General features: G+C 36.6%; 1 protein-coding gene across 1 annotated transcript in view; it reads right to left on the bottom strand.

The window, feature by feature from the left end:
- Positions 1–14,418, bottom strand: part of UBAC2 (UBA domain containing 2) — an 87,104-nt gene that overhangs the window by 16,162 nt on the left and 56,524 nt on the right. The window contains exon 7 of the mRNA XM_032226408.1: positions 2,696–2,935. Within this exon, the coding sequence (XP_032082299.1) occupies positions 2,696–2,935 (240 nt within the window). The remainder of the gene's footprint in view (positions 1–2,695; positions 2,936–14,418) is intronic.

Genomic DNA, 14,418 nt, shown 5'->3' with positions numbered 1-14,418 from the left:
ATCAGAATGCCACTGAATGCTGCTTTTTGGTTCTTTAAGAATATAGAGCAGCTGCAAGCATTTAAAATATGAGATTTCCTATGATTGGAGCTTCACCTATATATTCTGAAAGACAATCTTGTATAAACAAAGTTGTTGAACAAATAACATGCTTTTAAGTAGTTCCTCAGAAGAATACCCTTGCAGTCCGTCAGATACGACACAGTAAGATCCAACGGTGTCCAATTCTTTATTTCTTATGCCTAATAGAACTTACCAGACTAAAGTTATAACCTAACCTAATAGATATACCCTGGTTGATTCTAGGGTGTGACTACCTTGAACCTTTTCTTGCCTCCCCTATCCTGTTCAGGACTGCACAGTTTCTTGTCTTGGGCCCCTCTCTGGAATGTGCTTCCTCCTTTCTGAGATATTGGATGCTACTACCAGCACCACCCCACTTCTTCAGCTGTCCATTCCATCACACAGCCTTAACCCATTTATAGATCAAAGGGTTTTGATTAGGGCAAGGATTAATGCTTATTATTGAACATTCTACTTATTATTGAACATTTTGTCACAATGGAAGCTTCCAGTGAAATTTCACATGGTTTAAGAACCAAGTTGTCTCAAATAATAAGCATCTATTACATTGAACTTTGCTTTGATCCTTCTGGTAGTTTGAGGAAGCTGGAGAATAAAAGGAAATATGTACCACAACCCTTTTGGCCCCTAAACTTCTACTGTGTTTGTTTCAAGAGCTGTACACAAGAAACCTAGACAGGAAAAGAAGCAACATCCTGTTTTCTTTTGTTACAGAGTCCCCAATGCTGGATTCTGCTTCAATTATGTTAACCACACTATAGGCCTTTAATCTCCCATCCTTATAAAGCCGTTTTCTGAATTGCAAGTCATTAAGGACCATCTCTAAATTTCCAACTATTAGATGGGAAAGCATTTTTCCTCTCTGTAACAACACTGTATTAATCCCCAGTCATTTCTATGGCTTCCATATGCTAAAGAGACACTGTCAAAATGAGATTGCCCACTGTCTCTAAGAATTGACTAAATCCCAAAGTAATAAAAGGCCTTTGCATATTCAAATACTTTTCATACACTCTGCATAGATGACAACGGCTATTGTGAAATGATTAGTGTAAATTGGTCTCTATAAAGAAGCTTACATAGCCGAGAAGGAAGTGCTAAAACATGACAATAAAACAGCAAATCTTTATAACACTTTAAATATATAGACAAACTCAGCTCTTTTGATCCTAGCACACAACCATCATATAACAACCTTCCAGAAAGGAGTTTGAGACATCAGCACATATGACATATTTAAGAGGAAAAAATAGGATTGATGATGAGGAGGAGATAACTGCAAAGAATTGGCAATGTAACAATTTAAGACTCTTCTGAACTGGATCCCAAAAGAAGCAGAATTCTACCAGTGTTTCATAAATATGCTTTTAACTTAAATACGTCTCCTATATTTCTACGTCAGTCAAGACATTCAGTGGTGAGGAGCATCTTGGGCAACTGGAATGAATGAAAGAAGAAGAAGGGAATCTGGGAAATGAATTTGTAAGGGGAAGTATGAAACTATTTCATCATTTTAAAACTGGATTGCAAAAGCCACTGCCACTACCAAGTTTTTCTGAGGTTAATGTAGACCAGACCACTAAAATTAAGTTCCTCTGAATCAGGAAGATGATGAGTCCCATGAACAATTCTATATTTATCAGTTTTTTTTTAAAAAAATCCTTTTGTTTCAGCTAATGATCACTCTTATCCTCACTAAATCTCCACATGGCACATGGAATTAACATGATTAAGGGTAAATTCACCCAAAGATATTGTTTTAAGGGTGGGAACAATAGCACTTAGAGTTAGCCACAAGTAGCCACAGGCAGGAAGTCAGAGACCAAACTATAATTTTCCACTAGTCATCTGCAAACGTTGGTCCTCTGAGTTCAAATCACCTTTAATATTCTCTGATTTAACTCTTCTTTAATGTCCTATCTATATCCTATGCCCACCCTCACCCCAAAAAGGAATGGTGGGATTCAATTTCTGGATCAGCCATACTCTATATGTTGCTTGTGTACATAGGAATATAAAATATGCACAAAGGCCAATTAAATGTTCATTGTTCAAATGTAGAATTGTGTAAATCACATTTCCACCAATGGAACTGTCCTTGTTGATAAGACCAGTACAGCCATGTTTGTCTTCTTGGGATAAATTCTGGGAAACTTTAGAAAAGAGGAAAGGGAAAATCCTGACAGATACCTTTACATGCTGTTAGACACTGGCATAGCGTCAACATAAACAAAATTGTAAACATTGTAAACAATAAAACATCACCCAATGTTAAACTGGTCATTGAAAAACCATTATATGAGTTCACATAATATATTCAACTATAAATTGATCAACTGATGTGAATTTGAACAACATTCTAAAGCAAGAAGCACACATAGACACATGAAGTCTAACCAACATTAATCAAAAGTAAATTCAACATGTTGTACAAATGAATCCATTAAGGATTTATCTAATTAATTTATTAGGAATAAATTAAAAATGTTTTGTAAATAAATGGAACGTATTTGTAATATGTAAAAGGACTGTTAATTTTATGAAGATTAATTTTGTAAATGGATAAATCCATTTCACAAATAAGCAACATCCCACAGAAAAAGGACTTTACTTGTCTTTGTTGCCTCATCTGAGCAACTTGAGAGACCAAGATCTGTCGATCAAGTAGCTCCATCCGCTGTTGCCTCTGTATATCAATAGTTGCTCCCATTCCAACTCCAAATTCATTAGAGGGTTCCGCCGATGAGAAAATTGGTTCAAGAGTCCGAGCAAATATCTTTGCTATGCCAGAGGGCACACAAAGTATGCGGTACACTTTTAAAAGACTACTACTGTAGCACATTCCAGAAATCTAAAAGCAAAGAGAAATAAACAGATTGAAAAATTGACATATTGACAGGGAAATTCAGAGACTAGGATTAGTTCTCTCAGCAAAATCTATTGGATGTCAAAAGTGTATTATTCCTAATTCCAAAGCAAAACTTCAAAGTCGCTTAATGACCCCCACATTAAGAAATCACGAACATGTTATGATAAATGTACAATCTTGTCCTAATCTGGTACTAGAAGTAGAGTATGAGATGTACTATTGATAATCATTTTGTTTGTTCAAGAACTGAGAACTGTTCAAGAAGTTTTTGTAAATACTCATCTGAGATCCATTTTGCAGTTTGCCAAAAAGTTTGGCTTTGAGTAGTTCAGTTGCTGCAAAGAAAAAATTGTTCTGCTGCCAACTAGCAAATTCGCTGATTGCTAGAAATCCTTTTTGTGCTTTCACAGTTGATGATCACAGCATATTGAAGATTGGAAATGAATACCCAGGTTAATCTGCATTAATTTTCCAACATGATAATTATCAGAACAACTTGTGGGGTGGGGTGGGGTGGGAAACAGCTTTTTATTTTTGAGGAACTGTGGTGATTCTATTCCAACTCGTAAGGATGTATTCTAGCCCCCACCCACCCACAATTACTTAATCTATACATTAACAATACTGAGGATTTTATCAGTACAGATTTTCATCCTCATTCCTCACCTGTTCTCCAATCCCCATTCCTTTGTATGTGGATGATGCAGCAATTCTTTCCATTTCAAAAATTGTGCTGTGTAAAGATTTCAAGGAGCTTTAGAGGACTGTGATAACGTCACAGCTCCATCTGGAAGTTTATTAATATTTTTCTGCAAAATGATATAATGCTAGGCACCGATTTACTATAGGATATTCATTCTCAAATCCTGCCTGTTCTGATACTATAATACATATGCATTCAGACACAAATCTAATGTAAGAATTTACAAACTCCAGAAAGAAAACTAACTGGATAGTACCTTGATTCCTTTCCTACGTATTGGGAGAGGGATGGAATTGAGCTAGTTTTTAGGAATTGAATATGTATATGCATGTGCACCTTTGAGTCAATTTTTAAAAATCTGATGACTACCTGGACAAGTCCCTACAGTTTCCTGGCAAGATTTCCAAAGTGGTTTGCCATTGTGTGCATTTTAGGACTGAGAGAGAGTGATTGGTCCAACTCATGTAGTTGCTTTGTGCCTCAGGTGGGACTAGAACTTAATGTCTCACAGTTTCTGGCCTGGTGCCTTAACCACCACACCAAATTGGCTTCCAGGAGTTATCATAGCGGAATTTATAATAAGGAAAAAGGGGCTAATATTGATGTTCATTATGAAGGATTTAAGAATTTCAAGCAAAATATTTGTATGTGTGTGTGCGTGTGCACGTGTATGTGTGTGATTAGTTTTTGTATTTCAACATCAATTACTGGAGGCCATTTGAGATACAATCCCAAGTAGATGCAAATACACTTAGAAAATGCCTTAACAAGTGTCAAAAGGTTTAATTATGTGTTAACTGAAGATTTTGATATTAGAAATAAAAATAATCATTGATTTTTGTTTACTATAACCTGCGTAATTTCTGGGCATATTTGTTATTTTTTTGCCTTTAATAGCTTCTTATATCTCCTTTTATGCTCAGAAAAAAGTCTCACAGGATTAGAGATCATTGGCTCTACACAGATATATTGTATGCCTGCACTACCTGCATTTTAACCAAAGCACCTTCTTTATTGGCTCATAGTTTAATATAGTATCTCTTGCATTCAGGGTAGAACAGCAGGCTGGATCATTTTGGGCAATACTACCAGGACTTCAAAAGATATTAACTGTTTTATTAAAACTATTCAGAGACAAGAGAGACTGCCATAAGATGGCAGTTTGGAGAACACTGAAGAATTGGGATGCAGCAGAACCTTGGTTGTTGGTCCATTTGTCATTAAAAAAAATGTATCACATATGAGGCCCTGGCACAAATACCATATTTTTTGGAGTATAAGATGTACCAGAGTATAAGACACACCAAGATTTCGAAGAGGCAAATTAAAAAAAAGTTTTTGCACTCTGCAGACGTCCCAAGAACGGCCCATGTTTTGTCAAAAAAGAACATACATAGCCTTTAGGAGGCTTATAAAGTGCTCCTGGGGTCTGGGGAGGGCAAAAATGAGCAAAAAACAGCCCGTTTTTCGCTCATTTCTGCCCTCCCCAGAGCCCAGGAGCACTCTGGAAGCCTCCTAAAGGCTATGCACGGCCATTTTGGTGAAGGGATGGAGTTTCAGGAGGCCAAAAATGCTGTATTCAGTGTATAAAACACACCCAGATTTTCACCCTCTTTTTTGCAAAAAATGGACCATTTTTTCTCTCCCCCCCCCCCCAAGCGCTCTACAAGCCTTCTAAGGGCTATTCATGCCCCCCTTTTTTTTTGAGGTCTGCAGAATTTTTTTTTAATTTGCCTCTTCAAAATCTTGGTGCGTCTTAAACTCCGGTATGTCTTATATTCCGAAAAATACGATACTTAGACATGCTTTAATGGTGCCCTGTATTTCTTAAAATCTATGACCTAGTCTGGGCACTGTAAATAAATAAAAATAAATGAGAGTGGTTATTGAAACAGGAGGAACAGCCATATCATTTTGAATTTAAAAAATCAGAAATTTCTGTATTTACTATTGTTTGATGATTTAGCTGTTGATTAAAATTACCAACAGAGAGAACTATAGGATACAGACTAGAATCAGAAGATCACAAAAGGTTGCACAAAAAAGGGAGATAGGTATATCATATGTGATCACAGAAATATTAATGTCTGAAAATGTGTGGAAAGTTATTCGATGTGGCAAGTTAACTTTTTTTAATGTTGGGAAACTACAGATTAAATGCTATTATTTTAATAAAGTATACTTTAACATAATCGTATATGAAGGAGAGTGTTATTCTACCATTTTATACATTTTAATTAATTTGAATTTTATTGATTCTTGCCATATATAAAGAAGAAAACAAAATTGAGAACATTGTTTATGTTCTTTCATTCACTTTTTTATCCTATTCATCTGAACTAAGTCTATATTTATTTTAATAAACATTTTGCACGCGATAGTATATACCATCCCATCCCAAACTTAACCTTACAAAAAAGGAAGTGGTTGTGGCTTTGTTTTCACTTCCGATAAATCAAACAGAAGTTCTCCACTGCATGATACAGGACAGAGATGCCACTTGAATTATTTTGAATAAATCCCTATCATTTATTCAGTTAGAACCATCCACCTGCTTCTAAATAATTGGGAAGAAGCAATTAAATTGTGGCAAATCCATTGCTGTGTGCATAAAAAAAAAACTGCCCTCTCAAAATGTTACTTTAAATTTTCAGCACATTCCTCCTGACTCATAAGATTCTATTCTAGTAACACATTTACTACTCCTTGTATTCTTAAAACTCAACTACTGTTTCAATACAGATAGTATTTGACTTATGACCACAATTGAGTCCAAAGTTTATGTTGCTAAATGAGAAGTGTGTTAAGTGAGTTTTGCCCCATTTTACAACTTGTCTTGCCACAGTTAAGTGAATCCCTTTGATTGTTAAATTAGTAATACGGTAATTAAGTGAATCTGGCTCCCCGCCCCCACAATGACTTTTGCTTGCCACAGAAGGTCACAAAAATGATCACATTACCCTGGGACAGGCAACCGTCATAGCATTCAAATATAAATCCTATGACCATGGGGATACTGCAACAGTCATATGTGTGAAAAATGATCATTTTTTTCAGTGCCATTATAACTTCGGTCACAAAATGAACTGTTGTTAAGTTGAGGGCTACCTATATTACAGTACTAGGCCATTCTCATTTGAGTTAGACATTATCAATATGGTATATAGAAGATAAAGAGTTTAAAATCCTCTCATGTGATGCTTAGTTCTTAATCCAAGTCATACAACTGGCAAACTATTTTTTCAGATTATACACAGGTTTCTTTTCAGACTACATAAAACTTTTACCTTCATATGTGTATTATTTTTTTGATGATTATGTTGTTTATTTCTGTTCATTGCCCAAGTTGCTTGTGTGTGACGGTTGGCTGAATAAATGAATGAGTAAATATATAAGCAATCAACAAGCATGCAACATTAGCTGTTGGACTGCTAATTGCTTCACTGGAGGACCCAAAATTTATGTTGCTATTTCTGCAATTAAAATTTCGTGAATGGGTATGTTGACTAAGTACAGCTACTAAATACAGCTCTCAGCTCTTAAGATTGTTGGCTGAGCAGGGACAAAAATAGCCAGATAAATGATTGAAGCCTGGGAAACAGGCCTCTTGTCAGTCAACAGGAGTACTGATTTGCCCCAGTTACAGATACTTAGGAGCTGAGGGCACAGCAGCATGAGGAAACAACAATCAACTACTTAGTAGCTGACTATCAATACCCAACCAACATCTAAAAGTTGCACACAACCAGGCACCACATAAATACAATGCATAGAACTTCCCAGTGCACATATCCTAGAGATTGAGAAGTTCCCTGAGAAAGGGGTTTCAGCAAGAGTCCAAAAGCTTGGAAGAACAAACCTCTGGTCCTATGGACTGACTCAGATAAGATCCTGCAACATTATCCTGGAACATGTATATTTACCTTCATTTGCGTGACTAAGTACAAGTTACTTTCCATATATTGATAGTATTTATGTTTTCAAAATGTTTACAATATTTTGTGCAAATAAACATATTTACAGTGAGAATTTGCCACCTCAAGAGGAATACGATAAATCCTGAAATAACAGTAGGCAATTTTGCCTATACAACATTCTTAAAGTTAGTAAAGCACATGAAAACTTTGATCAACAATAGGAGAGTAAAAGGCTAGTTTTATCCTCCAATAGTCTTGGCTCTGGATAGCAGCCCAAACCTAACTCTAACAATAACAATACACAGACTCACCTAACCACCTGACTCCCATGCTTGGGAGAAAAGACAGCCTTCTGAAAAACCACCAGGTTTAGGGCCAACCTAATCCTGATTAGGAATTATGTTCCCAAGGGCAGTGCAGCCCCAACAAAGGCATGCTTCCTGAACTTATCAGATGACACTCCTTATGTAATGGAACCCAGAGTGTCCCTTCTGCCAGACCTGATGAGGCACACAGAGACAATTGGAGAAAGACAATTCCTCAAATATCCTGGCCTATGTCATGAACAGCTTTGTAGTTGACAAGCAGCAAAATGAATTCCATTCAGAAGCCAACTGGGAGCCGGTACAGCTCCCAAAGCAAAGGCATAACATTTGTGTACCATAATTATTTGCCCTGTTGCTTTCTGTATCAACTGCACCTTCAGATATTCTTCAGTAGCAGCTCCATGTGGAACATGCTACAAGTAGTCCTCGACTTACAACAGGTCATTTAATGACCGTTCAAAGTTACAGGACACTGAAAAAAACCCGACCACTGCAGAATAGTCACTTGATCAAAATTCAGACACTGGGCAACTAACTCATGACAGTTGCAGTATCCCAGGGTCATAGAATCACTTTTTGCAACTGTGGTGCAGGAGGCCGACTAGGCCACGCCCGCTATGGCCATGCCCACCCAGCAACAGGACAGCAAATCCGTTGCTGCAATTTTTGAAGCCCACCCCTGATCCTGGGGTCTAGCAATGGTTTCTTGAGAAGGGACCACCTCCTCCTCAAGAATTGAAAGGACCAGACTCTCTCAAGGATGCGTTCACAATTGCCAGAAACCACCCAGGTTACCTTCAGGAAACCAGGAGGAAATGGGTCTACTTTCTTACCCATGATTAATGTTGACTGGATTTTTAAAACATCTGTTACCATCATGCTTCATTTTCATAAAATGAAAACTTAATGAGTCATTTGATAAGGGACAGTCATTTGGTATCTACATAATTAGAGATTACGTTTCAAAATTTGAGTTTTGAATTGAAAAGGCAAAATTGCAGACAAAACAATGCAGGAAATTTCGGTCGTCATTCCAGAAATTTACTGCATAGTTATTCATGATAGATAAAAGTAGTCCTTTGGCTATTACCTAAACAAATTTAGGGACACCAAAGCATTTCTCCATTATCACGGGGAACTTTCAGAAATATAATCAATTCTTATTTTTTTTCAATTAAATATGTTCTTCATTCAAAAATCCACATAAAAATCTTTCATTTTTAAAGACCCTATGGAATTCTAAGTGGCCTATGTAGAAAAGGTTATACAAGACTACTTTTGGGGTAATGTATAGCAATGATATGAACAAGCTTTATTTTCTTTTAAAATATTAGAAAATAGTTCCATATAAACAAGGGAATCTTTGAAGAATACCATTTGGGGTATAGTTTGAAATTGTGCCAAAAGCACTATGCAGTATCAGTTTTAGGCTCCTGCCTCTCACACAAAGGAAGCAACATCTGTTTAAAAATATATCAAAAGTTGACTGCCTCCTTTCATCCGTCCAAATAATGAGCATAAGCATTTTTATTGTGAAAACAAAAATGAAAAATCTTAATTGTTCATTCTTGCAAATATTTCAGTTTTCAACCAGCTGATAAAACAGAACGAATAATGCCATGTTGACTTAATATGAACTAAATTATTAAACGATAAAAGTCTAATATACAATTCTTAAATGAAAGATGTGAAAACCAAAGCAGAAAAGATTAAAGAAAGAAAGAAAACATTAAACAGGGATGGGAAACTGCCAATAGACATACAAGTATATCACAGAAGTGAGTACACCCTTAAATATTTTGCAAATATTTAAGTATATCTTGCCAGCAGTTTAGACATTAATGGCTGTGTGTAGTGTTATTTTGAGGGAACTGCACATTTACAGTTATACAAGCTATATACTCACTATTTTACATTGTAGGCAAGTATCATTTCTTCAGCGTTGTCACATGAAAAGATATATTTAAATATTTACAAAATGTGAGGGGCTATACTCACTTCTGTGATATACTGTAGGTCTCTGCTCTTTTTCAAAGTATCACCATCTACCACTTATGGCTGCGAGAAGGAAAAGTAACGTGCAGGCAATTCTGCTAAAAGTACATTCAGGCAGCTCTATTGAATGTTTGACCACACATACCCCTGAGGAAAATGTGCATTTAGCAGGAACTACATTACACAAGACAAAACAATTTCAAACAAGGCAAGCTGGATAGTGATGTTTCCTCACATTGTCCTGTAAAAATAAATGGATGTTGGGGAGCGGGATGGAAAGGAGTGATACCAGGCCATTTAGCCATCTCTCCCGATCTTAGGGAGCCTAGCAAGAGAGATAGTGCCTGGCTGCTGAACGGAAAACTGATAACTTAAAACCAAATCTTAATTTAGAAATTGTTATCCCTAGTTCTAAGATTTACCAATTATTAAGAAACCATAGATGTAAATTTATAAACAACATCTCAGAGGTGGGACAGTTAGATATAAAGATGGATATAATAGAACATATGAGCTTATTGCCAATAACAGGAAATATCTGGTTGTTTTATTCTGGATTTATGCTGATATTTCCTGTCCATAGCTACAACCTTGTCAAATTTTGTGATCCGAGAAGAAGGGAAATTAAGAAGACCAGTGAAATGGAGTCTACATTCTCACTTCCATTCTCTAAGTAAATAATTGGGAGTCCACAGGCATAGGAACATCAAAAAGAGCCTGTTAAACTGAACCCCACAAAATTCAATCATTTCATCCAATCCATTTATCTTATTTTGCTTACCTAAGCTAAGAAAAAGAGTTGAAGAAAAGGGAATGGCCTCCATATGGCAGGAAAGGGTAATTATTAATGGAACTTGGTTAATATTTTCCTTTCCCAGGAGCTCAGGAGCAGCCCAAGCCATGAGTAAATTCCCCAAGGAGTTATTATTGATCAAATTTGTGTATCTGTATGTTGACATATGTAGCAAAACATTATAAATATAATGTTATAACACTGCGACTGAGCAGGTTAAGCATGTGGTTAGAACAGGTCCAGAATATAATAATTACTGTAACACATATCTCCATGGTGGTAGAGCCATTTAGCTTTTTTTTTTATGAAAAAAGTTTTTATTTCTACTATTTTTTTAGCAAACAGGTTTGGTTCAAATTAATTACCTAACCAATATCATTAAAAGATGGAATATCTCTAGTTAAACATGCTTTTTTATTGTTACCCTTGAGTAATTTGAGTAGATTTTTGTGGCATTAATATGATGTGTCAACCCAACCCATTTGGGTTCACTGAATTGGGTTTTCTGATTCACTGAATTATGCATATCCAGAAAACTTAATTAAGAATGTTCAAACATATACAAGTGTGGAGTGATAAAAAGGTGGAAATGTTAGCTCATTTTACGTTTCTTCTCAGTGACAAATTTGGGGTGGGGGGAGTTACTAAATACCTGGAACAGTTTGTGAGACAGTTAATTTTTTTCCCTTCATCTCTAGCCATATTTAGATCTTTGTAAAGAAAAGGATTATTCTGGTATCAAGTATTATATTTCCAAGACTGGGCACAATGCTATTATCTATTCACCTTTACAACAAGGCTTAGCACTGCAATCATCACTTCCTCTCTGCTTTAGAAATACTTCCTGTATTTGCTAAAAGTATGCATGTAATTACATGCAAGAACTTCTCAATTCAGATCTGTGGAATTCTTACTGGCATTTAAAACTAGTTCACATACTCTACTATGGTGACATATCTTTCACGTACTAGGATGTGAAAATTCATTAGAATTCCGCATTACGTGGAGCTCAAACCACTTTTATTTATTCAAAAAATGGTACTGAAAAATCCTGGCCAGATACATTGACAAATATAATGAGTGTAGGAGGGACAGTAGAGGAGAGTTTCTGTTAATGTGCTTGTGAGCTTCTTCCTGACACTCGCCACATTGTTCTCTGCCCCCAAAACTTGCTAGCTAGGTCAACTACCTTTTATCACAACATTCTCCAGTCATTAAACAGATCTGAATATACTTTATGCAAATTTGCTATTATGTGGTTGATCATTTTCCTTTGATTGGCTTTATGTTAAAGGAAAAAAAAAACTATTATGTGATTTGTGCCAGCATAGTCAATTTGTGACAAAGATCTAGAAGCAGCCCAAGCCTCCTTCCTGCCAAAATCACTTTCTGCCTTCACTCATATTTTTACCATCATGTTATATAATTATTCTGGTTTTGCTTCCTGCCTTACACTTAACTCTATCTCTGAACAACTATTACTAAAATGGCCCTCAACATCTTGTCCAATTTCTTACCCGAAAGGAAAAGGATGCAATACAAGAAAAAAAGTTGGACAGCAAAACTGGGGAAAGATCGCTAGTCACAGAAGAAGTTTTTAACTTGGAAAAATCTACCTGTGGGCAACCTAACAATCTATGCTAATAAAATTCATAATGCCATGATGCATTCTACCTCTTACATCTGTCTTGGTAATCAAGTGCATTAGAAATCCAGCTCTACGAAAGATGTAGAAAGGCTTTCATGCTACAGAGAACATAAAATGTATTTGGGTAACCTGATGCTTAAGAATAAGATTCTAAAAATGTATGCTATTTCTTACAAAATTTACACTGCATCCACCACCTGCTTTTTTCCACTTGCTTTATGCAAATTTGCTTTGTTTTCAGGAAATGTGACCTAGCATAAAGCGAGTAGAACCTGTGTTTTGTTTAAATTTCCCCATTCGGTAATGGAACCTATTATTTTAGCACTGTGTTTGAACCACGTCATTGGGCTGTTTCTGTAAAAGTCAAGAATTCTCTGGAACATGACCTGCCCGAGCAACACAAGAGAGTTATCACAGAATTCAGTACCTTACTGTCCAAACAGGGTCTAATTCTGGCCAACCAGTCCACATTCATTAACTTGAAGAGAACCGTCTTCAAGGTTGTTGCTATTCGAATCACAATACTCCAAAGGAGAGGAACCTATTCAGGTACTGTATGTCCTACATATTATCGACAGTAGCACTTGAGACAAACCTGAGCCTGCACCCATTTCCATGTATGACTATGAGAGTTAGTGTCAAATGCACTGAGAATATGAGGGACTATTGTATATTGAGGGTAGTGATAGGTCTGCACGACCTAAGAGCTTGTCTATATACACAAAGCAGAGGTGGGTTCCTACCAGTTCACACCTATTCGGTAGAATCGGTTCATCAAATCTACCGAACCGGTTAGAAAAGTTTCCACCAGTGGACCTGGAAAGCAGGCCCCACCTACAGAAGAGGTTCCAAAATTTTTTGAAACCCACCACTGGTCCTTGGATATGATTATTCTACACTATCATGCTCATATTTATAAAACTCAGTGCCTCTGTGAAAGGTAAGGATGACTACTGCGTTTGTGGTGCAATCAGAACATATTTGTGTTGAAGTTGTTTTAACGCAAACCAAAAATGCCTTTTAAAAAACAAGTTTACATCATATTCTTATGCATGCCAGTGCTGTGTGTGAAGTAATTTAGGGTGGTTCTGACAAGTGTCGTCGGCATCTTCATATCCAGTCACATGGGCAGCAAGCCACTCCCATCCGGTCACATGGGCGGCAAGCCACTCCCACAAAGGAGGCCACACCCACAGATTAGGTTCGAACAATTTTTGAAACCCACCCCTGACACAAAGCTCTGAATTAGGGAACCTCTGTATACACTCTTACTTGTACATGCTTGAGAACAATGTCATTCAACACATAATTTTTCCACGCAGGGCACAATTAACTAGAACTCACCATAACTATTGTACCATACCAGTGTGAGAATTTATATATCTCCCTCCCCATCCCTTAAAAAACTAATTTCACCTTATCTGCTTTGATTTTCCTGTTCTTTTCTCTGAATACATTTTGGAAAGATTTAATGGCATGAGATTCCTAAATTTTGTTGGGGAAATGGATGTCGTCCCTATCTTGGGAATTTTAAAATTGTGGAGAACTATGAGCATCTCAAAAGAACTTAAAAAATAATCTGATCAGATTTACTCAGGCAGACCCTTAGCGTTGTCCGGATCCTGAGTCCCCCCCCCCCTTTGCCTATAGAAACCCAAAGTCTGAAAAGCTCTATGGTATATAGATTAAAATATTATTATTAAAAAATTAATGTCAGGGCCATGGTTGGTCTTCAATGAATGGCAGTATTCTTTTGTCACAAAAACTTCTCACTATTTTCAAATCCTGATATTTTATACCGTTTGTTCCTTTAAATATGTATGAGATCCTGCCCCACCAGTTCCTCTCCTTTCTTTCCCTCCCCTGAACAGTTGCAGGGCAACAACAACATGTTAACTGAAAACCAAACAGAGATTGTAGTTTTTTTTTTCACTTGCTGACATGTGCAAACTGCACATCTATTTTAAAGAAAGCTTTATATAACATGTAAGGGGAAGTAAGGAGAGAAAACAATTCAGTACGGTGAGGAAAAATGATTGTCTTAAAAGAAACTATAAACCTAAATTGTTTGTCAAAAGGTTGT

This window comes from Thamnophis elegans, chromosome 11, assembly GCF_009769535.1.
Source record: "Thamnophis elegans isolate rThaEle1 chromosome 11, rThaEle1.pri, whole genome shotgun sequence".
In the NCBI taxonomy this organism is placed as follows: domain Eukaryota; kingdom Metazoa; phylum Chordata; class Lepidosauria; order Squamata; family Colubridae; genus Thamnophis; species Thamnophis elegans.
The sequence above is the reverse complement of the archived record's forward strand: the minus strand, read 5'-3'. Positions and strand labels throughout refer to the sequence as shown.